Consider the following 24,478-nt stretch of genomic DNA (forward strand, 5'->3'; position numbering starts at 1 on the left):
CAGCGATGTTCTTGCAAGTAATCCAGACCAAGTATACATGAGTCTGCCAACTGTGGAGATACCAGCACCCGAAACGCTGCTTCAACCCCCGCTACATTCATTCGAAGAGTTGTGATCCCATCTAGGTCGATCGGTTTACCATTGGCCCCCACAATTGCTTGGACAAGATGACAGCGTGCAACCAGACAAGCGGTTAAACAAGGAACGCGAAATTACCGTCACTGCAGCGCCAGTGTCTATTAGGGCATACACTGGGTGGGAATTTAGGCTAATCACAGAATAGCGACGTCCCAGTGGGCACTGCGACGTCATTTTAACTTTATAAATTGGTTGCGACCATTGGTTGAAATTTCGGTTTCTGCTGTTGATTTTGAAAGTTTTTTCGATGTGAATATGTAACTGTCGTTTCAACGTCTTTACTATGACATTGCACTGACGTCGAACAACGGCATTTAAGTGACGTCCTTACATGACATTGGTCAAACGATATCTGCTGGTTGATTTTGAAAGTTTTTTCGATGTGATTATGTAACTGTCGTTTCAACGTCTTTACTATGACATTGCAATGACGTCGAACAATGACATTCAAGTGACGTCCGTACATGACGTTGGTCGAACGATATCTGGTGGTTGTTTTTGAAAGTTTTTTCGATGTGATTATGTAACTGTAGTTTCAACGTCTTTACTATGACATTGCAATGACGTCGTACAACGACATTTAATTGGCGTCCGTACATGACGTTGGTCAAACGATATCTGCTGGTTGTTTTTAAAAGTTGGGTTTCAATTTAGGATACAAAATCTACGTCTCAATTACGTAACAACAAAACCATAATAAACCAGCATGTAAATGCGATTTTAATAACAGGGAAAAATAAAAAAACGAAAGTAGCAGACAACAAGATGCTGATATGGCAAACCATATGCTTTTTCTTCCGCCCCCACCTCTTCTGTCTGGGGCATACTTAAGGCAGGTGCCAACAGCGTCACATATCTCCTTTTCAGTGGTTGATTGGGTGTTTAAAACAGCATCTGAAATTGTAAATATTACTCAATGCAAGATATCCCCACAAAATTGAACACATTTAAAGTGCGACTAGGCTACATTTGAAGACAAACATGCTTCTAGGCCAGTGCTCTTCAATCGGTGTGCATGGTGGACCAGTACAAAAAGGTATACAAAGGTGTATCATAAACTTTTAATGAACCATTCATATTTGACTTGCAGGGTATTAGAAAAAAAAGATGTAGGTACCAACTGATGTATAAATGAACCTCTGTATTTTTTTAAATGTTGATGTCTAACACTTTCAGTGCGGTTGATGATGATATGCATAATAAATTTTCATATCACATTTTTTTTAAGTAAACAGGGTGCATGAGTTTGCCACAACAACTTTAAGGGTTTACCAAACCAAAACAGGTTGAAGAGCACTGTTCTAGACATTGATATTAACTTATGGTGGTACCTCCATTGTATGGAACTTTTTTAAAGGAAACGTTTTCGGCTAAAAAATGTTTTTTTTTAAACAAAAATATGAAACCTACCTAGTACTGCTTTATAAAGACGGGTTTCTGTGAAAGCCTTTTTCCCTCGGTTTCCTTTCATATTAAACACAGCCATCAGGTCATTTGCCATCACTCTGTAAATAATAATATTAAAATGCTTGTTGTATTTGTAAGTATCTCTTGCACAGTCACCACTCCACGAAAAAAAACATGGTTTGCATCAAACCAACAAGTTTTGTTTTTGTAAAGTAAAAATTATGCTTGGAATTTTCAGCAAATTTTGGAAAACACTGGTCTAATGCTTATGTAATCAAGACTGACAAATAGTCTGGATCACCCATAATATATATAATCAGATAGTAAACATACATTTTGTTCATAATTCACATTCATGCAATGTATATGTGGGTGTTCAAAACATGTTCGCAAACAAAGGCAAATTTTTTTTTCCCTGAAGTTATGCTGTCAAAACCAAGCAACAACGAACATGAAAACATTGACCTCTTCATGCACTCTATGTACACAATCTCTTGTGTTACTTCCACCTATGCGTTTCAGCTGTGAAACCTAAAAACAGTCATTTTGACATGTTTACATTACAGCTTTATATGACAATTTTTGGTGTTAAGACCCATAAATGTTCACTTCCAACACAATGAAAAATGTTAAGAAGCTTAATATAATTTTTTTTACAAACCGTTTCATTGTATTTTTCACAAGTTTACAAACCGTTTCATTGTATTTTTCACTGTCTATCAAGTCAACTTCAAGCTGTTTGAACTCCTCTTCATTGTTGAGTTTTATTATTTTAAACTCGGGAATGTTTTGCGCAAGGGCCTTCTCCAGCTTCTCATTTACTTCTACTAAGTAGAAGAGAACCTTCCTTTGAAAGTCTAAAGAAAGATAAAACATAGGCAAAAAAGCGTTTTTTGTGATTATTACCAAAACTATTGAGAGTGTACGAGGTGATATACGTCCATCTGTTTCATTTTAAAGTGTTTTTTCGAACAGTGTGCCATAACATACACTCAGCACAACCCCACAATTCAATTATTTTTCAAACTTGAACATACAAAGCAATACATTTTGTTGATCACAGACCTATGGTTTTTTGCACATCATAAACTATAAAAAAAAACTTGTTGCTATACACTTAATGTGAAACATAAGGGTGTTACAGTTATGAGACATTTTTTCAGATTTCCCAAAAAAATTTTCAACCCTTTAATCTAACAAGAATGTACCTACTTTTGTTTGAAATAGGAAAAATCCCATAACCTTGGTCTGCAAAAAAGGGAGCATTGCATGACATTAAACTAGGATAAGTATTTAAACACAGCTTTACCTTTATCAGAGTGAGTAGAATTGCTGCAACTGGAACCCGAGGGACTTTCAAAACCTAAACAATATGACAAAATTAGAAAAGATTGGGCAATGCATTAAATTTCAACAGACTCAATGTGTTACATTCACTTTATACTTGGTAATAAATCTTTGTTTTCTTCACACACCAGGAATCAACAATTTGCACCATGTTTTATTTACCTTTCTCTACTTCTTTTCTGAGGGAGTTTGGGGTAAAGGATAGTGTTCTGCTGAGTGGGGGAACATCATCTAAATGTAAAACGAAAACAACACATCCTTGTGTAAGCATAAAATGTGGCGATGCACAATAAATAAATAAACAAAAAATGAAAAGATTATAAATAACACTTATTTCATCTGTAAAAAGCCAAAGTCTGAATGATACTGATTGTTTTCTGTAAAAAAATATCTCAACCTGTCTATTTTGCTTTACAACAGTAAATTTTTACATCCTAATTACATTAAGGTTGCTGCATATTGTTTTTGTTTTTAAGTACAAGGCTCAACAAGTTTGCATATAAATACATAACTGTGGATCTTACACTTGTTACTACATTCTGAAAGACAGCTTGATTCTTTAGGTGGATCAGGAAGCAAAAAAATTAATTTCATCATCTGAATCTGTGACAAATTCTATGACAAAATGGTTGTAAAATGTTATGTAATATTTTTTACAAACATTTTAAGATTGTTTTACCAGAAACATAGTCGACAACTTCTTTTCTCACTTTCTTCTTCACTTTCGGATGTTAAATCGTACATGTCACATTTTTTTCGGGACTCTTGAAGAAAACACACCAAATGATTAAACACAAAAATCAATCTTACAATCACAAAAATACCTTTAAATAGTTAGTGCCACAGCCACTGTAACTTAAGTTAGATGGGTATTGCCTGCCCTAAACTTATAATTACGTCTAGTTTCTTTAAAAACCCACCATGTTAAAATTTGATTTTTTTTATGGGAAATGTTGTCCATTCTTGGGTCGGTTTAATCATAAGTTTTGCTGCACGCTCAGCCTGATTTTTTTGGCCACAGCACTTCTTTTTCAGTTGTCCAGCACAACGGAATGGTGCCCTCCACTTCTCTTCCATTTTCAGTCCATACACATTTGCACCACATTTTTAAGGAACTTAAAACAATGAAATCTTCTAAAAGATAAAATACAAAAACTTTTTAAAAATCATGTCTAAGAGGAAAGCAAACAAATCCAGTTTTATATTTAAAACAAACAGCTTTTTTTGACAGCTGCTGTTTTGTTACAGTTGTAATTTTTCTTTTCAGCACACTGGGCTGAACACAGCCTATGGCAAACAAGGTGGAATTGCATGGCCTTACATAAAAATCAGACACATCACATTTGGACACAATGTAACAAACAAAGTTATTACCATCAAGATCTTTTACAAAAGCATAATTGTTGCTCGTTAACAAAAAGCACCCATTAATAAAATCGGGAGCAACTTTTAGTGTGGACTTTTGGGTGCAGTGTGCATTTCTTGAAAGCTCATACTCTTTTAATCTTTTAACAATTTGGGCACCTGGATTGCAAGAGTTTCGCACAAGTCGCTTGAGTGTTTTCATATAATTCTCAAAAGGAAAGGTAACAAATTGTGGACGTTATAAACACAAAAACTTTTTCCATAAAATGTTTCACAATTTTCAACAAAAAACTTTAAAAGTGAAGAAGCATAATTTGCATATTTTTCTTGTGTAGCTGGGTTATCATCAAGCAAAACACTCATGGAAATATGCAGTGATAGAAAATGTATGTAAGCTCTCTTTTTAAGTACATCCCGTAGTACAACAGGGCCTGTATAAAGCAAGAAAAATTAAGTTCAGTTGCTTTCCATCGCTCAACATCATCCATCGACCTAGGTTGCCTAACAAATTCCTTCGGCAGTCGCAATGAGGTCATATTTGCAGAAGGAAAGTCTAACTGATTTGCTGACAACCGACATACCCGAGGACCTTTTTTGAGAAAAAGCAACATGCGCTTTACCACACCCAAGCAAACTAAATGCATGTAGTCAAGCGAAAATGATTGAATACAGTTTATGCCTGCATTGATTAAGGGTGATACACACACCTGGTGGTTGATGTACTCGCCTCTTGCAAACTTATCATCAGAGCGTACTTGAACTGTTGCATCAGTTTGGTTGTACACAACTCGCTTTTCCCAGCCCCCTTTAATTGTACACCTTTCACAACCATAATAAGAGTTGTGTGGTTTTATGCACTTCAAAAATGCTCTTGCAGGTGCATCACATACAAATGCTTTGATTGAGACTGGAAACACTTTACCACAATGAATGACCGATTTACTTTTTAAAGCACTATACTCATTCAAAAAATCATCCAGATATATCTACATTGTTTGGTTTTTTAGTTCCACAAAAAGAGCAACTACAAATGGCTGACACAGGTTAAATTGGCACATCAAGGGCCATAGCTGAGTTGAAGTTGATTTAAAAAGTGGTAATCCATCTACATTTATTACAAGTTCAATGTCAGTCAAGTCAAGCATGTCACATGATCTTAGAGTCAACAAAATACCTTTTTCCAAACCCAGATAAACATAATCTCCGCCACACTTTTTGATGACTTCCACTTGTTTTGGAGTCTGAAGTAATGTTCTTGCATCATTTGGAACACTAAGACCATGACATTGCAAAATACCCAAAAGTTCGTTTAAGGATCTTCGCGTGCAGTAGTTGCGTGTAGCCCACTCAGGTAGTTGCGTGTAGCCCACTCAGCCAAGTCTTTTTGAATATTTTTTTCCGCTGTTGCTTCAACGGCAGAATTGCCACTGTTACTACTTTTAATGACAGATAAAGGTATTTCAGGTTCTGATTCCTCACTAGTGCATTCATTTTCAACAAAATCACTTGAGTCGTTTTCTGATTGTGACAGCGAAAGCGATACGTCACATAAATTACTTTCTTTCACTTGTATGTCTTCATCTTCACTCTTAGACTCATTATTCAGACAATTCCTAATTTCCAAATGACGTTTGCGCCATCGTTTTAAATACGAAAGTTCCATAATGAAACTATTACTGGACAAACGAAGGTTAAACAAACATCAGCGGAACATACTTGTGAATTAGCAAACCACGTGTGAAACTGCCCACAAATTATTGCGACACATGAAGCAACCAATTGGTGGTTCATCACATGATGAAATTGTAATTGTTTTGTCAATTGTGACGTTTCAGACAAATTCTAAAATTGCCGGGGAAAACAAATAAGCACCACAACGGTTGGTGAAAACAACGTAGTTTTGGGCTTATCGACCACATTCCATTAGCATCAATACGTGTTAGTCCTTTTTTAACCTTTCAAGTCGCATGACCGACCCATCCTGGACGGTAGATACTTAAACACCAAAAAGTTTACTTGAGGTCAAGAAGGTAACGTCAGGTCAAATGTTTGGAAAATGCTTGTTTTTAACGTTATTTATGATTTTAAACCTTCACCTGACCCTAATAGCCCTAACCGCCGGCATTTTTACAAGTCTGCAAAAAAAAGATACAAAAATTAAACTATTTGATATTTGACCTCCAGTGCCGCTAGTTTTTGGTGTTTAAGTATCTCCCATGCTGGACAGTCGGCAGTAAAACATAAACGGTTTGACATAAATTCAAATTTTTTCACTGGCCAACTCCAAATTTCTCTCAGATACAGCCAATGGCTGAATTTAAATTTTTTGTCAGCCGATTCTATCACAAAAGTCGAGTTTTTCAGCTGGTTGTGTTACAAAAAGTTTAACAGTAACGTGAGACGGTTCCACATAACCGGTGCGAACCGGCTGAATCTCACCACTGGATACAGCATGCACAGTTTCAGGTCATTCCAATTAGCAAATCGAAAATGGAAGCGCACCACGTCATTATTTGCAGGGCACGACCATTCAAATTAAGGCGCGCTAAAGTCCAGAGAAAGACATGTCGGTCATAAAACACGAACGGTTTGACATAAATTTAAACGGTTTTCACCGGCCAACTCTAAACTGCTTTCAGATACAGCATTCAAAGTTTCAGGTCATTCCAATAAGCAAACCGAAAATGAGAAGCGCACATCGTCATTATTTGCAGGGCACGACCATTCAAATTAAGGCGCGCTAAAGTCCAGAGTAAGACATGTCGGTCATAAAACACGAACGGTTTGACATAAATTTAAACGGTTTGCACTGGCCAACTCCAAACTTCTGTCAGATAGATCATGCAAAGTTTCAGGTCATTCCAATAAGCAAATCGAAAATGAGAAACGCACATCGTCATTATTCGCAGGGCACGAGCGTTAAAATTTAGGCGCGCTGATTTCCAGAGAAAGACATGTAGGTCATAAAACACGAACGGTTTGACATAAATTCAAACGGTTTTCACTGGCCAACTCTAAACTGCTTTCAGATACAGCATGCAAAGTTTCAGGTCAGTCCAATAAGCAAATCGAAAATGAGAAGCACACATAGTCATTATTCGCAGGGCACGAATGTTAAAATTAATGACGTCTTCTTTACATAGGTTTCGAAGGTTATTATTGTCATGTAGATACAATGTTGAGAAGTGGTTGCTAAAATACCTGGTAGTATTACTGACGTCTTCTTTATGTAGATTTCTAACGTAATTCTCATGTTATTATTGTCATGTAGATACAACGTTGAAAACTAGTTGCCTAAATACCTAGTAGTTTTACTGATGTCTTTTTTAGGTCGGTTTCGAACGTAATTGTAAGGTTGTTATTCTCATGTCGATACAACGTTGAAAACTGGCTGCTTAAATACCTAGTAGTATTACTGACGTCTTCTTTACGTAGATTTCTAACGTAATTCTAAGGTTATTATTCTCATGTAGATACAACGTTGAAAACTAGTTGCTTAAATGCCTAGTAGTATTACTGACGTCTTCTTTTAACGTAGATTTCTAACGTAATTCTCAGGTTAATATTGTCATGTAGATACAACGTTGAAAACTAGTTGCTTAAATACCTAGTAGTATTACTGACGTCTTCTTCACGTCGGTTTCGAACGTAAGTTTAATGATTCAAATACTACGCCACGACGAAGGTGTAATTTGGTTTTGAACAAACTTGGTGTATGTTTTTAACGTCCTACTAAAGTTGAAATTTGGTTGCCAAGTTTAAAAATTATTCTTGACGTCAGTGGGACGTGTTTATTTTGTCGAATTATGACCAATAGGATTATGGTTTGTTGCGTTTTGGTTGCGTGACGTCGCAACCACATTTTAACGTTACTGTGACGTTGAATAAGCGTTGGGTGCCCACTGGGGTAGTTCTTGTGATAACGTGTCAATTCGGTACACGTCTGGTGAGAATCTAGGTTGATTAGAAATTGGCTCGTCGGTACTCTGTCTCTGGAAATAATAGGCTTGACCGGTATAGTGCCTTTCTCGGCAATTTGCCCGAATATGACCTGGCTTGCCACATTGGAACCATACAGGTTTGTTGTTTGTACGGTTCGTACTGACAATAGAACCAACCTGTTGCTTGAGGTCTTGAAGCTCAAGGCGCAATTCACCAATCAGCTTCAGCAACGCAGTTTGGTTTGATGAAGACTGTTCATTGGACACAGCCGCACATACACCTGTATTCTTGGGACCTTCTGGAAAATAATCGGATTGATCTAAAACAATTTTGTAGGCTGCTGAAAAAGATGGTTTCTCTTTGCAGAGGTTTTCCCTCATAATTTTGTCAGCTAAAAGGCGATTTTTTAAACCTCGGGTGAGTGCCAAGTAACAAAGTTCATCTCTCAAATCGTCATTATCCGGACATGCTGCTTGACCCAGCCTAAAAAGTTCCATAACAAACCTTCTGTCGGTTTCATCGAACGTCTGCGTTCTTACCAGCAAGTCTTGCTTCGCCTTGTTTCTGACAGCAGTGCCTCTGGTCACTTTAGTTGCAAGTGCCTTCAAGTCCTTATAATCAGCACTGTACAGGTCACTGCCGTTGGCTTGCTTCATATCAAAAATTACCTCTTCTGGCAAGCTTGCCAAAAGTGCGTGGCGCTTTGCCGCGTCGTTTGCATCCACGCTTTGGCAGAAGCTTTCAAAACTTGCCAGAAAATGTAAAAAGTTGCCCCCTTCGTCAAAGCGCGGTGGGGGATAATAAAAATTCATTCTGACAGATTAAAATGTTTAAAAAAGGTATAAAAATTTCTCCTTCTGCAACAACTGAAGCAGGTCCTGGCGTGCTTGCCAATTTTGTAACACGCCTTTTCAGTTCGGTCTAGACCTGCAGTTAACAGTTGTTGCAAAGTTTATGCACAGTATAAAATCGGGCATATAAAAGTCGACGGGTAAAACACCTCTCACCGTCAACACCACCAACCACGACTAACACGTGCATTCCCTGCCACGTCCAGGAGCACTGGGGGCGCCACAGAGCACATGTGACGCATTAATTATGTAACATATGTACAAAATGTTTTAAACCAGGGGTGGGGAACCTGCATAGTACCGCATGAATTGCACAACATTTTAGGGCGGGCTAAATATTTTTTTTATTTTCAAAATCCGTGTAATAATACCCTAAGCCAGGGGAGGGCAACCTTTGTTACTGTAGGGCCAATTATAAATGTCAAAATTGGATGGAGGGCCGCCCATGTGCATCACACAAAGTGATTTTGCTTTGTTTCTTACCAAATATGCTTAACTACAAGTATAATTCGTATTTGATTCTAGCCAAATTTTGCCAGATCGCAGAAAACTATCATCAGGCGCATTAATCAGCTCAAAAATATGTAATAATTGGACTCGTTTGCCAGTACTTTTGAAATCCAAGCGTATCTGCGGGTCTCACAAGCTTTAATGAAGGGCCGCATGCGGCCCGCCGGTTGGCCACCCCTGCCCTAAGCACACAAGTGATTTTATATTTCATCGCTCCAGATGTGATTTTTTCTTTGCTGTTGCTTGTTTGCATCAAACAAGGCATACAGGTTTATCACTTAATTCGACTAAAATCTGTTCATTCTTTGTGGCCCCTAGCTCAGGGGTGGCCAACCGGTCGAAGCCTAAGAGCCTAATTTTTTATTGCGTTAAACACAAAGAGCCACATTATACACATAAGCAGATATGTTCAATGCCTTGTACCTTCCTCACACACAGAGACCTGTGCTTAGCCAGATTTATTCCAAATGTCGCACACCAACATAATAATGACACAATTGGACTTGTACAGACCACGGCCGGTCATTTTCATCACTGTCTCTCACACAAAACTCTCATTGCAACGAATCTCACAAACAAATTCAAATAAATTAAAATTAATAACGTGCGGTGAGATTCATGTCTGGTGAATTGCTAAAATCTTTTTTTTCTTTTTTGGCATTTTGAAGGCTAACTTGACAAAAATTGTTGACTCAAAAGATTTTCCCTGGTGAAAAACTTTGCGGTATTTTCATCTAATGCGCATGCGCCCCAAACGTAGGCGCCGAGTTTAACAAAAATGCAAAGTGGCGAAACTAAATTCATTGCGACGCATTTACCACCAACAGATGCTCAAATCATTGCGATGCATTTACCACCAACAGTTGCTCAAATCAAACCCAAGACAAACTTCCCATAAAATACAACATTCGTCGTAACCCGAAAACCAACGGATTGAAGCACTATTATTTTACTTGGAACACTTTGTTGTAAATATTGCTGTTGCTTTGTGTCTCATTCGCATTGTTCGCAACAATAAGGCAAGGTTTGTGGCCATACCGATAGTAAGTTGGTTTAAAAGCAAAATTGTTGAAACTTTACTTTAAATTCAACGATTTTTGTACCAGATCGCCACATACTAACCAAAATATACACAGTAGGCCCCAAACTTCGACAACGACGTAAGAGCCGCATATAACCAGGCGAAGAGCCGCATGCGGGTCGGAAGCTGCGGGTTGGCCACCCCTGCCCTAGAGCTCCATTATACCGAATATATTTTATGTAACAATATAAGGATCCACGCTTTTAGCTCTAAAATCAATTCAAAACTAACACCACATGGCAAATGATTTGTTACTGCAAGGAGAGACAATCGAGTGACTGTTACGTCACAAATACAGCAAGTGGTTGAATGTGTGGCAATTTTAATAAGTTTGGCGTCAAATGTGGAAATGTCGAAGCCTTGCAAGTAAATATTTGTACATAAACATTTTATTGTTTTTTTATGCTATGTTTTATGCTGTACTTTAACAAAATTGTGACGCGGGCCACATTAAAAAGGCAAGCGGGCCACAGGTTCCCCACCCCTGTTTTAAACTATAGCAAGCATAATAACTACAGTCCAGAATACATACCTTAAAGTTATTACCAATCTTTCTCCTGGTGAAATAGGCTCTCCTAATGAGCTTTGTTATTTCCAGGGCTACTTTGGCCAAAAGTTCATCAAACACCACAGCTGTCATTCGAAAGTATGTAAAAAAAAGGTTTATGAAGTATGCACATTTCTCTGAGAAGTTTATGATATTCACCTGTGGATTTTAAAAACTGTATCATATATCTGTTTGGTTTCATAACATTTAAAACTACTTACCGTCTTGTTTGCGTTTTTGTAGGAGTGGATGCACCCTAACATTTCTACATTTTTTAGCTTTGCACCAACGTTAAAAGAGCTAATAACTTTAATTTATATTTGTACAAGCATTTTCGAGCCCCCAATTTATTCAGTTCCCCAAACATAGAAAAACCATTGCTGACAATTATTATTTTTTTAGGTAAACTTTACACATTTTTGAGAAACCCAACAACACTATTTGCTTAAATGACTTCATCAAATACAAACCATGTATATTCAGCTTTACACTGGTGCATTAAGTGTGCTATTTCCTGAAAAAAATGTGTTATTGCATTGTATCCTGCCATCAATCTTCTCTAAAACCAAATCCAACAGTAAATGAATATGACTCGCACACCACGTCGCTCTCTTCTGCATGTCAGCTGCTATTTTAGACATAATTTTGACTGAAATGTTACTTTCAAAAACTGAAACCAAACGCTGGTACATTTATTATTTGCACTCAACCACTTCTACTTCCTATAACTATACACACCAAAATACTAACAGTCGGGCAAGCTAAAAAAATGACTTACCAAATTGATCTAAAATTAGATTAGTATCTACCCCTTGTGAGAGATAGTCCACTCAAGGCCTGGAAACAAGTTAAAATAAAACTTAACACAACATATTACATAGTGACTTTAAACAACTCAACGTGACTTTCATTATTTCAATACACCAAACATATATTGCATTCTTACCATAAGATACCATAGCTCTTGGTCGTTCTCCCAAGTAATTTGCCCAAATGATCGTAAAAAGGCCCTACTGCCTGATTTTGAAAGACCTCTTTTGTCTTTGCAATACGATACTAGATTTTTCCACTTGGTTCTTATTCGTGACCTACAAACACATCACATTTGTAAAAGATACTCAAAATGCAGCGCTGTACATTAAATGGTTTAAACAATTAAACTGCACCAGATAAAATCAATTAACAAACAATATTTAACTTGCTACAGTTGTCAGATTACAAACCAGCTAAACTCTATATTGTGTCTTTGCCAGAGTTTTTTGCAGGTTCATAAAAATCTGGATGATTCCTTTGTGATTTGCCATCAATTTTTGACGATACCTTCTGCTCTATTTCTGGCGGACATTATGCAATATTACCATAAACTTAAAGATAACCTCCAAAAAATTAGTAAAGTTATTCACCCCAAAACGAGTATTTTGTGTACTTTTACACCACTCCGACTACAAAGCGTACTAAAAGTATCCTGGTTATTAGGCGCGCAAATCAACAAACTAGTATTATTTTGCCAACTGTTCACAAAAAGTCCCTGTAAGCGTGTTCAACGTTCGTCGCAACGTTCACTCTCTCGTTCAATTTCACAAAGTTATAAATAGCATTGGACCATCATATTTACAAAGCTGCATTCCTGAATACATTAAAAACTTAGTTAAATATGACTTGCGTAACCCCCTCAAAATCCAACCCATTGCGTGTACCCAAAACTATCCGCTTATGGAATGATCTTCCAGAAGAAATCCGATCGATAAAATCTGTTTCAGTTTTTTAAAATAAAGTTAAAAAACTTCTTTACGCATCCAGTCAATCTCTGCCTGCAATACTGCCATTGAGGAACCTCCACAAACACAATAAATGTAATGATCTGCATGGCAATATTGCCTGATACTGAAGTGATTCCAGGTCAATAACATGATTGTTTGAACAGCATGTACTTGTGTTTATTAGAAACAAAAAGTGACAGTGTAGCATTACATGAATAAAATTGAAATGAAAGAATCGAGAAAACAAATAAAACACAAAAACGTTGAACAAATTTACAATTGAGTTGTTCTAAATAACCATGTGAGGTGGGTAATAGACAGAAACACTAATGCACATAATACAAACACCATGTACAGTTTTAACACTGAATAAAAATGTAATTGTTAAGTGCCTAAGGCTGATTGTACCTTTTTCAGCTTTACAGCAGTCAAATTTGACCTGTAATTTTGGTCACAATGCTCCAATTTGGACTTATTTTGTGTGTCCAGCAAGCCTCCTTTCTGCATCATGGTTTTGGTCTGTCGCTTTGTAATGAGGACACTGGTTCTTATTTTGTTTTAAATCTGTAATTGAAAAATGAATATGTAATATTGGGATGGTTAATTGAAGATGCAAACCATAAAACCTTACAAAATGAGTTGTACAAAACATGTGTTTAGGTACAATAAAGTTGTCATTGTTTTAAACATAAATGAAAATCACCCTAATGTCACCAGTTAGAAATTATAAATTATTTTATAAAGTGTAAACCTACGTTAATCACAGATCTTACCGTATTTTTATGAAGCTCCAACGTTTTCTTTTCATAAAAATCATATCAAAAAATGTTTTGCACCTTTTCTAAGATATGAAACTTCCATTTCAACTGTTGTCCACGTTTCAATAAATTCTTGCAATGTTTCTTGATGTTGTTATGCTACTTTATCAAATAAACAAATTCCAAACTGTCCGTAAATTAGGAAATCCAAACATTTTGAGGTTATATTGCAAATTTACATTAAAAACAGCATAAATGACAGGCGAAAATTGTTTGTCGCAAGGTGTCGCATAGCGCGGCGTGACGATTTTGCTGAGTCAGACGTCTTTTTTCTTACGATTTTGACGCATTCTCTCGTATTTGCGTCAGGCTTTAGCGAGGACACTTCGTAATATCAAATACTTTACCGAGTTCCTCGCTCGTTAACTCCTCGCTAAAGATTTTTTTACCGAGCTCGGTAAGTAAGCGAGCGAGGAAGTGTTCATAATGCCGCCCCAGTACTGTGGAAACAGATATGTAACAGATTATTTTTGTAGCAGCTTACTTGATTTTCCCTTCTGGGAGAAAATCTTTGTGTAAAACTGTAATCAGTCCAGATAAAGATTTATCAGTTCTGGGGCGGCATTATGAACACTTCCTCGCTAAAATAATTTTTAGCGAGGACTTAAAGAGCGAGAAACTCGCTAACGTAGTTGGTATTACGAAGTGTCCTCGCAAACGCCTCGCTAAAGCCTGACGCAAAAACGAGAGAATGCGTCAAAATCGTGAGAAAAAAGACGTCTGACTCAGTAACATTAGCACTGATCTAGAAAAAAGCCTGGATAGCGCAACCAGGCGTTACGATTAGGGGATTTTTGAAGCCTGTGCGTAGGCTTTGCCGCCATATTGGAAGGATCGCCTGGTACAATGGGCAAAGCAGGTACACGATGTTGTGCATTCGGTTGCAACAAAAGAATAGCTAAAAAGGAAGAAGTAAAGTGACGGCGAAGGCAGTGATGATGAATAGAGATGTACAAAGCGCAGATATCTCGTACATTTCACAAGTAGGATATATTTTTGACATTTTTTTGAAAATTGGGGTGGCAACTGAGGCCATAGGCGAAGCTGATTTTAGTTGTATGATGTTAGTGTTTGTTATATAACTACAAGTTTTTTTACCATTATATTTGTACAAGACAAGCAGACCTTCTTCACAGTCATACATTGTGGTGTAGTATTACCTATTTATCCAAATGATGTATACATTTTGTCAAATCCTGTGGTGTAGTGGTTTATCACATTTGCTTCACGGCAAAGGACCCTGGTCCGATTCCAGGCAGGATTATTGAGTATACAATCACTTGGTTATGTGCTCTATTTAATGTTGTCCAATTGGTAATTTATTCTTAATTCTAAACTCGCAAGAACTCCAGTTTTTTATAACTATTTTACACACATTTTCATTTGAGGTAGAATACATTTGTCTAGATTTCCATCTTAATCTGACTGTCGAAAAGTCTGCACATTGGTAGGCAAACCTGAATTCCAAGCAAACACTTACTTGTTTGCTCAAACCGTTTTTTTACAGAAATATATAAACCATGCTGGCCAAATTATCACTCTAAGAGAGGATGCAGTTTCCACAAGATTCAAGAATTTACCCATACATCTACAGCAAGTGATAATTAAATTGTATTTATTGAAATGATGAATTGAAACATTAAATGTAATACATAAATGAATGAAAATATATTTAAGCAACAACTGAGATTCACAAGTTCGGGAAATGTTTATTTCCAGGCCAAAATCAGTGTTGAAAAAACAAATTAATTTCGCTAAAAAACATCTTCAGTGTCTAGAAAGCAATAAAAGCGATTAAAAATAGAAAAGGCATTGAAAATAGAAAAATCTAAAGTTTCCTTTGCACACACAATCAATCCTCAACTGAAAGCCCAACAGACTAAACTGACTGGACACGCAACGAAAGATAAGAAAACGCACGAAAGATAAAGACGTAAAAGCGTAAAAGGCGAAGGAAAAAACACGCGTCACTTACACCTCGGTAAAACCATTTTTTTAATGTTTATTTTTGCATTGATTTTGTTTAGCCATTTGTCTTCGGCTAAATCCAGGTCAGCAGTACGTGGCTGTTCAACAAACACGGCACAATAGCAACTTTCAATTGATGGCTTTTTCGCAAACTCGTTTGGGTGTCGTTCTTTATAATGGTTTAAAAGCGCCGTCCCATCATCGCGCTGCGAAGTGTCAAACTTCGCCCAAATGGCGCGGTGACCCCACCACCGAGTTGCAAACCGATTTTTTGTCTGGCCTACATATTGTTCTTGGCATAAGTTGCAAGTGGCGACGTAAATGCCATAACTCCTACATGTCAGATGTTGCAAGATCTTAAATCTGCGCATCGGGGTTTGCAGAAATGCGGTATTTTTAACCATGCCGGTTTTGTGGTTTCCATGGTTGCCACATAGAGCACAATGCCCGCAGGGATAGCATCCTAATGGAGCGCAATGGTTTAGTTGCCCTAAAGCAAGTTTCCTAGGGCGTAAAAACAGTTGTTGTAGGGAGGGTGGTCGTTTATATGTCACCATACAGTTGGGTTTAAGTGCCCTTTCTTTATCTGTAAGGTGCAGTAGCGCTGGAAATTCGGAGCCCAAACGAGTTTCTTTGGTCTTTCCTTTACACACGCAGGCCCCACGAGAGGGGGGTGCAGCCGGTGCGCCGCACCGGGGCCCATGAGAGTCTAGGGGGCCCATAATTATTAAGTTGAAGATTACAGGGTGATGAAATGTGCGCGAATTTTAGCGAGATCTCTTATTGATGTTTCTACTTTATTGTGCCACAGTTGTGTCCGTTGTTTGGTAAGAATTATGCACATTTGCGCTGACTACATAGTGCTGGTGAGTTTTCTGGACGTAGCATTTGTTACACGTATTTGATTTGGTCACAGCTTTGGTAGTAAGCGAGGTACTTTATTGGATCATATTTGTTAACGTACATAAACGATAAAGCGACAGTTATGTGTGTGTGTGTGTGAAGACGTTTACTTTGCTCTCTGCCTTCGACCCTTCGTATTAACATTTTTAATTGGTCTGTACGTACCTGTGAAAATTACCGTCAAAGCAGTTATTATTTTAAACAAATTAGCAGTAATGGGGTCTCATGTCCGACTTAAGTCACATTTTTCGAAAGCTTGACTTGACTTGAGTCTTCTCAGCTGTGAAAAGTCTTGGCTTGACTCGGTATACCAACAAAAACAGGAAATCTTTTACCTGATAACCTGTTCAGTTGGCTTTAACCAAACAATAGCAGAACTTTACTGTGCGATTTGTAGGTATTTTTGTTGGTATACCGAGTATATATATTTTATATTTTTGTGGTCATTTCATCCGGCCCTCGACCATATTTTTTGGTTTGCGAAATCGTATTGGTAACTTTGTAACATTCAAAAATTAAACTACTCCCTACGAAAGTTTTCCTGTCGCGATATGTGGAATTGATATTACCTTGTTTCATAAGATTACAACGCCTATGATTGATTCAAAGCCAGTTTGTTACATCACAGACAAGACTACAAGTGCTCATTGTGCGCAAACAATTGCCTTCCTAGGTTACTTGTGACGTAATATACAAGCATTGCTCGTAAGATGAGACTAACTATATCAGGGGACGGCAACCACTGGCACGCGTGTCAAGGTTGGCACGCTAGGAGGTATTTTATGGCACGCCAACCGATTTGTGTGTTTACATTGAAGTAACAATTTAACCTGTTACACTGCTTGTTTATAGTTTTTATCATGCCATGGTCTTAAAATTCAGCCTTTGGCACGCGTCGCCTAAAAGATGGTTGCCGACCCTTGAACTGTACAGTTTAACAGTCGCATTACCAGATTTTGGGATTGTAGAAATACCATGTCTTGGCGCTGAAAAAAGTTTGTGGTGACCCCTGGTTTAAGCGAACACAGTACATGTCAAGACCAATATTTGCTTTTGAGCGTTTACTTTGTTGTACGAACGCTATAGTGCATGCAGTAAAAATAATTTTAGGTTTTTAAAACTGTAAAGGTTTGACGTTATTGTCCAAGCTGTTTAATGAGTGCGGCTAGCTTGCTTTTGTTTGTTCTTTTGGCGAATAAACGTATTAAACGCTTGATCATCAGCACACAAATAGTGTTCAAAGGGGGGCCCAGAAATTGACTTGCACCAGCATATTTTTTTTCTCTCCAGGGCCCTGTACACACGTACTGTTCTTGGAGTGCCTTCTGTATTCATAACGCTGATCTTTCCAAGCTTTTGCCTCTTCAACTACAGCAGCAGTCATTCTTTTGGAAAAACCCGAGCAGCTCGCCTTTAACTGCAACCTTTTCAGGCTGTTTGTGTAATCTGCATACAACTGGTTAAGATATCTTAGCCGAATCGCGTCACCCCGTACAATGGACCGAAAAGTTGGGGGCTTCAACAAACAACTCAGCTACTTAAAGAGGCATGCAATCGCCTTCTATGGAGAAGCAGTATCACAAAAAATGGCAATTGCCAAAACCAAGATCCTACCAATATTTTAAAAGTGATAAATAATATTCGCAGGCCTAAAAATAAGAGAATTTCATATTTTGCAGTTATTAGAAAGTATAATTACGAAAACCAGAATCCAAAATGATCATGATTATGCAGATGTTCCAGCAACACAAACATTATCTGTCTATAAAACAGGAAAGATAAACAAAAAACAAACCTGTTTGATTTGCATTGAAGCACTCGGTTCACCAGCGTAACTACACTTTGCCACGAAACAGAAAAAAGATTTAAATGCATGTCACTACAGATAGCAAATTACCAAAAGGCAAAGGAATATTAGAAGCAATAGCATTGCCAGTGTTGATGGATGTTCCTCATTCCAAAGTGTTCCAGGGACTGATCATTCATTTGATTGCCCTGTTATGGACAATTATAAATTTGAGCTAATTAAAATGATATCCAAATGCTACACAAAAGTTAGACTTCACCATCTTGCTCAAGGAACCGCAAATGTCAGAAAAATCAATGGAGACAATATCAGAAAAAGTAGAACAAAGTAGTTTTTTTTATTCCTCAGTTACGATTTGAAACATGCAATAAAAGTTATTTTTTGGGTTTAATGCATGTTCCATCTTTGTCAAATTGTCTCTTTTTAGATAAAATAAGCATCAACAATTGCATAAATACATGTATCTTCGCTGCTAAATACCTACGTAGGTAAATTAGCAAAAATGTAAATCCGACGACATCAGCAATTTCTCTCCACAGAAGCGCGTAATATGCGTATATATTAAGAGCAATATATTTAATACAACCTGAAATCAACATAAAAATATGAAACACAACATAATAACTTCGCACTAACACTGCATTTAGTCCAAATAACGTTCTGATGGCTGCCACCGCCTAACGCCAATATGGCCGCCGTACCCTCCATGTAGGCTTCACTTTTCCGCTTGAATGCGCTATCCAGGCTTTTTTCTAGATCAGTGAACACGAAGTCGCGCTATGCGACATCTTGTGAAAGACTTTTTGTGTTGGTTGTTGAGCTTCACGTGGCATTATTTTTCAAGTTTTACGCCAAATAATTTTATTTCTTGTGTTTAGTCATTGTGTAAACTTTCAGTAGAAATTTCTTTATGGATACAAAAAGCAGTAAAATTGTAAAAAGGCGATCTCCAAGATAGACAGCCGTTGAAGTAGAAGCATTAGTTAATGCAGTGGAAAAACATTCGAAATGCATTCTGGGTTCATTTTCACCAGAAATTACAGTTGTTTCAAAACAACAAGCTTGGCATGATAAGATTTCTGCACAATATTTTTTTACTGCTGTACATAGATTATGATATTTTACAGGTCAATTCATTTAATATCAGTGGTGTTAATCGCACAATTGAGCAAGTGGAACATAAGTGGTGGGATTTAAAAAGTGTTGCAAAAAAAATCAGTGTCGGAATGGAAAAAAGAATCAACTAAAACAGGCGGTGGTGTCAACAAAGCTATACCACCTTCAGATGTTCATTACCAAATCATTAACATAATTGGACAACAGGCAGTCTATGGCAGGATTCCGCAAATACTTTTTGGCGCGACCCTAAAAAAATGCTCTAAATTCTCGCGACCCAAGCATTTTGTTAGCATGTAAGTTTGTCGAAAATACTAAGCAACTAGATATCAATACTAAGACTGCTATAATGCTATTGTAAGTTGCTATTTTCTCGCACAAAATAAAGCGAAACTCAGCACATACAACAGGAGGTAAACGAAGGTATTTATTCCAACTAATGAGAACTGTGGGCTCTGTGTTGAGAACACAACAAATCAATTCGAGGTTTAATTCAAGAGACGGCAAGCCGAAGATCGTTCTCTGCTTCTAGTCTTGATCTGTATTTGCTTTTAATAAAGTTAATGCAGAAAACGTCCTTTCACATAAGTATGTAGTTCCAAATGGCAAAAGAACATTCATTGCAGCCGCTGATAACTGCGGATATTCTTTTGCGACTGAAATCCAAAATTCAGCCAAAGTCCTTTTAGTATCAAAGGCAATATTTAAACTGCGATCACTTGACAGGTCATCCAATGCTTCAATCATATCTGATGCTAGATGGTGAGTATTTGATACTGTGAATGGTGATACTATCCAGTCAGATTGTTGTGGTGTGGTGTCTTCGGGAAAATATTTCTCAAACCATTGACAAAGATTATTAAGATGACTAATTAAAAAAAAATTGCTTCACAATGTTTTCGCAAAAGTTATTTTCTTCTATAAAGTCGTTCAGCTCCGAAAACATATCAAGTCTTCCAGTTTCAACCCTTTCACTCCCATGAAAATTCATAACTTTGTAGTCTTGTATCCACTGCTAAGAATATGTCTTTTCCTGTGCATGTTCCAGACATTGCCACGCACGTCAGTAATTCTTCTTCAAGCTTCTTTTGTCGATTCATAATTTGACAGATTGCAATAACAGCAGGTTTGATGAGTGTTTCTCCGATGGTGTGAGGTTTTTTATCTTTTGCGATTAAATATGCTAATTCATACGATGCCTTTTGAGATTTTTCCAAGATTGTGAGGTGATTTATTATGGTTTTCCTTTGACTTAACAATTCCTTTTCTAATGGGCGAAAAAAAGCTGTTGGTTTGTCAATTAAATTCGGATGCTTCGTTGTAATATGGCGTTCCAATTTCCCTGCTTTCAGACTTTCGTTGGCAAGAACCCCGGAGCAAACAACGCATTGAGGACGTGGCTCATCATTTATAAGAATACACGTGAAACCAACGTTTATAAATTTTTCGCTGTACTTTCGCTTGTGCTGGTTTGAGAGTCCTGTTTGAGATGACATTTTTTGTCGGGCGCTCATCCCCACTGCTGGAAGATGCAAAGATTTTTGCGGGTACATCCTGTGCGAAGTTGTAAGCCGAAATCCATGTTTTTTTATATTTATGCAGACATTGAATAAATCAGTCAAACCACAGTTTGGCAAGACACGTGTTTGGTAAAATCACGCCAAGCGTTAGCAAAAAGTGGTATCGAATAACAAATTATTTGGCCCCTCCCAAAATTTTTGACTGCCTACGCCACTGCGTTAAACAAAGCTTTATTACACAAACAAACTGCAATTGTCGCGTCACAACAGTACTTGTTGTAAAATCTTGAAGCTGTAACTGTCTTTGTTAGCTTTATTTGGTCTTTGCGTGGCTACAAAATGAATAGTTTATTTTTCCCAGAAAGTAGTAGTGATCTCATAAATCATATCAAATCAGCAAGCTCAGACTTCACATTAACAGAAGTATTGCTTGTGCGGTTATTCTTTTCTGTCAATTTTAGTTCTTTTCCATTGTGGTATTTTTCGCAATATTAAACGGTGGTCCGCCAAAAAAAAATTTTTTTTAAATTGGCCGCGAGCTGGAAAAGGTTGGGAAGCACTGCGATAAATAATATATTAAAAAATAATTTTCCGGTGCCGGGGCTCTTTAACAACCCCAACCGATACACCGAAATCGGTCAACATACGACGGATTATATCTGTTAACCCTGGTATGTAAGGTAAGGTGACGAAGGCACGTTCTTTGTACTGGATCTGTTTCCGTGAAACCTTTTTATGATCACGGAGAATCCACTTCGGGTAGCCATTTAACCGCAGGGCCTCATTTACCCTGTGTAATTCCGATTGGAGCAATGCAGGGTCTGTCGTCAAGCGTACGGCCTGGTCTTTGCTTTGACAACAGCCCTTTTCTGGTATAATGGATGATGAGATTTAAAGTGTAAATAGCGCGTTGTACTGATCTAGAAATGGTAGACTGTTGTTGCTTTCCATTTCCATAGTGTAGTATTGGACTGTTTCATAAAAACAGATAAAAGCATAAATCGTTTCTTTTAATAACAGAAATATATATTTCGCCTTAATAAATAGGCATCGTCAGTTTCTGCAAAAAAGCAAACATGTAAGGGGCTGTCGGTAAAAGTAGTAAAAAATAAATAAAATAGTTAAAACACTTATAAATTTTTTTAAAATTTTAAACTGTACAAATTAAACAACTGCGAAGCACAGAGGCAAACCACGACTAGCGAGTGGCCACAAGCGACACGAGAAAAGGCAAGAAAAAAGAGACGTGATAAACTGATAAGCCATTACAGAACACGGTGGGAAGTAAATAAACCTCTAGGCGTGAAGAAACAAAACATTAAGGGGTAGAAACACAAAGATGGGATTACCTCACGCGCGGCAGAATCATTTTTTGTATGTTAATTTCGGCCTTGATTTTGTTCAGCCATTTATCTTCAAAAATATCTAAAAGATTGGGTGAAGGCATTTGCACAAACACAACAAAAAAACACAGGTGGATGTGCGGTTTACGCTTTAATATCGCACTATGGTTCTCCGCGTAGTGGCGCAGTAGCGCAGCTCGGTCATTGTTTGCCGAGCAATCGAACGTTTTCCAAGTGGCGCGATGGGTATTCCACCGTGTGGAGAACTTGTTCTTGGTTTGACCAACATATTGCTTGCCACACTTGCGGCAAGTGGCCACATAAATGCCGTAGTTGCGACATGTTAGATTTTGGCAAAGTTGGATACTGCCTGTGGGCGTTTTTAAAACGGTGGTATGGTACACCATAGTTTGGTGACTACCAAAATTACCACATAGTGCGCATTTTCCGCATGGACTTGAAGAGCCTGTGCCGTTGTCTTTGCCTGCCTTACCGATGGACAAAACTTTGAAGTTGGATAGAAAGTGTGCCAGTGTGGGTGGCCTTTTGTATGTAATGGAAGCCAAAGGTTCCATAGCTTTCTCTTTTTGAGTTAATAAAACACAAGCAGGGAATGCCGTAGCCCAAACAATTCGATTTTGAGGTCTATTTTTGTCTTCCGGCCCAAACCTTTCTTTCCAACCCTCTGCGATGTGTAGCATGTCTTCCGTCATTCCTTGATGAAAACCAGAGAGCAAGCACTTCTCCCTGAGTCTGTTAAGACTGTTACGGTAATCTTGGTCTAGTTCGTTTAATCGACGCATGCGAATCGCTTCGCCAAAAACTATCGATTTAAAAACCGACGGCGGGTGGTGGGAATGACCGTTTAGAAAACTACGTCCTTTTGCAGTTGGTTTGATGTAGTCCCTTGTTATGAAACCTTTAGGTGAACTTTTTGTTGTGATGTGGTTTACGTCAAGAAACTCCAAAGCCTTGCCTTCCTCCTCAGTTGACACTGCCCTGAACGTAAGTGTCAGCCCGTAGTTTTCAAAACCCTTTTTAAGTGAAGTTTGTACTTGTTTCGTATTTTCGCTCCCGGATGATATCCATAATATGTCATCTATGTACCTTTTGAAAAGATGAACACCACATATCACATCCCTGAGTGACTGAACGATGTAGTGGACGGCAATGTTTGCAACCGAAACTGAATGGTTGACGCCTGTGACAATGCCGCTAGTTTGCCTATAGTAAGCATCCTTGAACTCAGTCACTACATTACTCAAGCAGAACATAACAAGTTGAGTGAGTAGATTTCTTCCTTTGACGCTAAAATTGGTATGTGTGCTCAAAGCTGAAGATAACGCTTGCTTTACCAATTCGCGGCGAAGGTTTGGATATAGGGCTGTTAGAGCTTGTTATAACGGAGTCTCGTTTACTCGATGATTACAGCGTTAAAGACAGGATCACATGGACTCATGAAGAAATACATAGGGGCTTAAGATTTGTTTGGAACAAACATACGTTAGATTCAGAGGTTCCATTTACAAACAAATGTATGGCACGGCCATGGGCTCTCCTGTGTCAGTGGCCGTTGCCAACATGGTCATGGAGTCTGTGGAGGAACGTGCCTTGCAAACTTTTGTCCGCTGCGTTGCGACTGTGGATTCTTTTGGGGTAATGGTAAGAGTGGGGAATTCCTCTACTTCAATGTCCTCTTGGGGGCAGTCACGGTCTCTGTGGGCAACTTTCGGCAGAGAAAACATTGTATGGGGTGATTGCCATTGCACTAAGAATTTCAGGCCCTTGCTCTGACATTCTTCGGTATCGGGTTTTCCCCGAGGTCGCTTGTTCTTACTTCGAAGATTCTTTTGCCATTAATTTTTTTATATTACGGATCCCGCGATTTATAATATTTTCGTACCTCCCTGTGTCGTCGCTCGAGTTGGTATAATATTGGTTCCCACTCAAGCCTGTTTGGTACGTGCTCGATCAGAACATCGGTAAACTCCGGGTCATGCAGTTTGGCATATTCTACTTCTTTTATGGTATTTATTCTTTCAGCAAGTGCTTTCT

The 24,478-nt window shown here is 38.0% G+C and overlaps 2 protein-coding genes, 1 long non-coding RNA gene and 1 pseudogene across 4 annotated transcripts; all 4 read right to left on the bottom strand.

The window, feature by feature from the left end:
• Nucleotides 1-622: 622 nt before the first annotated feature.
• Nucleotides 623-3,512, bottom strand: LOC145233912 (uncharacterized). 2 transcript variants are annotated; one of them, XM_080098682.1, is made up of 7 exons: nt 3,417-3,512; nt 3,055-3,123; nt 2,855-2,908; nt 2,239-2,402; nt 2,011-2,076; nt 1,549-1,643; nt 623-1,032 (listed from the first exon to the last, which is right to left on the bottom strand). In XM_080098682.1, exons 1-6 carry the CDS (start codon nt 3,487-3,489, stop codon nt 1,629-1,631), a joined length of 441 nt encoding a protein of 146 aa, XP_079954808.1. In that variant the 5' UTR covers nt 3,490-3,512; the 3' UTR covers nt 623-1,032; nt 1,549-1,628. The 2 variants fall into 2 exon arrangements, with proteins under 2 accessions (XP_079954808.1, XP_079954807.1); XM_080098681.1 differs by lacking the exons at nt 623-1,032; nt 1,549-1,643 and having other exon boundaries at nt 2,039-2,402.
• Nucleotides 3,513-13,109: 9,597 nt separating this feature from the next.
• LOC145233813 (uncharacterized) lies at nt 13,110-14,247 on the bottom strand. The gene is made up of 2 exons (XR_013861183.1): nt 13,722-14,247; nt 13,110-13,512 (listed from the first exon to the last, which is right to left on the bottom strand). It is a non-coding gene; the product is annotated as an uncharacterized LOC145233813 (long non-coding RNA).
• Nucleotides 14,248-14,309: 62 nt separating this feature from the next.
• LOC145233812 (uncharacterized) lies at nt 14,310-18,077 on the bottom strand (annotated as a pseudogene).
• Nucleotides 18,078-22,069: 3,992 nt separating this feature from the next.
• On the bottom strand, nt 22,070-24,168 carry LOC145234332 (uncharacterized). The gene is made up of 2 exons (XM_080099071.1): nt 23,955-24,168; nt 22,070-23,816 (listed from the first exon to the last, which is right to left on the bottom strand). Exons 1-2 carry the CDS (start codon nt 24,166-24,168, stop codon nt 22,426-22,428), a joined length of 1,605 nt encoding a protein of 534 aa, XP_079955197.1. The 3' UTR covers nt 22,070-22,425.
• Between the last annotated feature and the right edge of the window lie 310 nt (nt 24,169-24,478).

The sequence above is a fragment of the Phallusia mammillata genome, chromosome 6, assembly GCF_965637545.1.
Source record: "Phallusia mammillata chromosome 6, kaPhaMamm4.hap1.1, whole genome shotgun sequence".
NCBI classification, from domain to species: domain Eukaryota; kingdom Metazoa; phylum Chordata; class Ascidiacea; order Phlebobranchia; family Ascidiidae; genus Phallusia; species Phallusia mammillata.

Excerpts from the sequence above, each read along its gene's own strand:
- LOC145233912 (XM_080098681.1), bottom strand. The coding sequence starts at position 3,489 with ATGATGAAATTAATTTTTTTGCTTCCTGATCCACCTAAAGAATCAAGC. Across the intron at positions 2,909-3,054 it reads CAGAAAAGAAGTAGAGAAAG|GTTTTGAAAGTCCCTCGGGT; the intron begins GTAAATAAAACA and ends CATATTGTTTAG. Across the intron at positions 2,403-2,854 it reads TTCTACTCACTCTGATAAAG|ACTTTCAAAGGAAGGTTCTC; the intron begins GTAAAGCTGTGT and ends ATCTTTCTTTAG.
- LOC145234332 (XM_080099071.1), bottom strand. The coding sequence starts at position 24,168 with ATGTTTTCTCTGCCGAAAGTTGCCCACAGAGACCGTGACTGCCCCCAA. Across the intron at positions 23,817-23,954 it reads CATGGCCGTGCCATACATTT|CTCTAACAGCCCTATATCCA; the intron begins GTTTGTAAATGG and ends CGTTATAACAAG.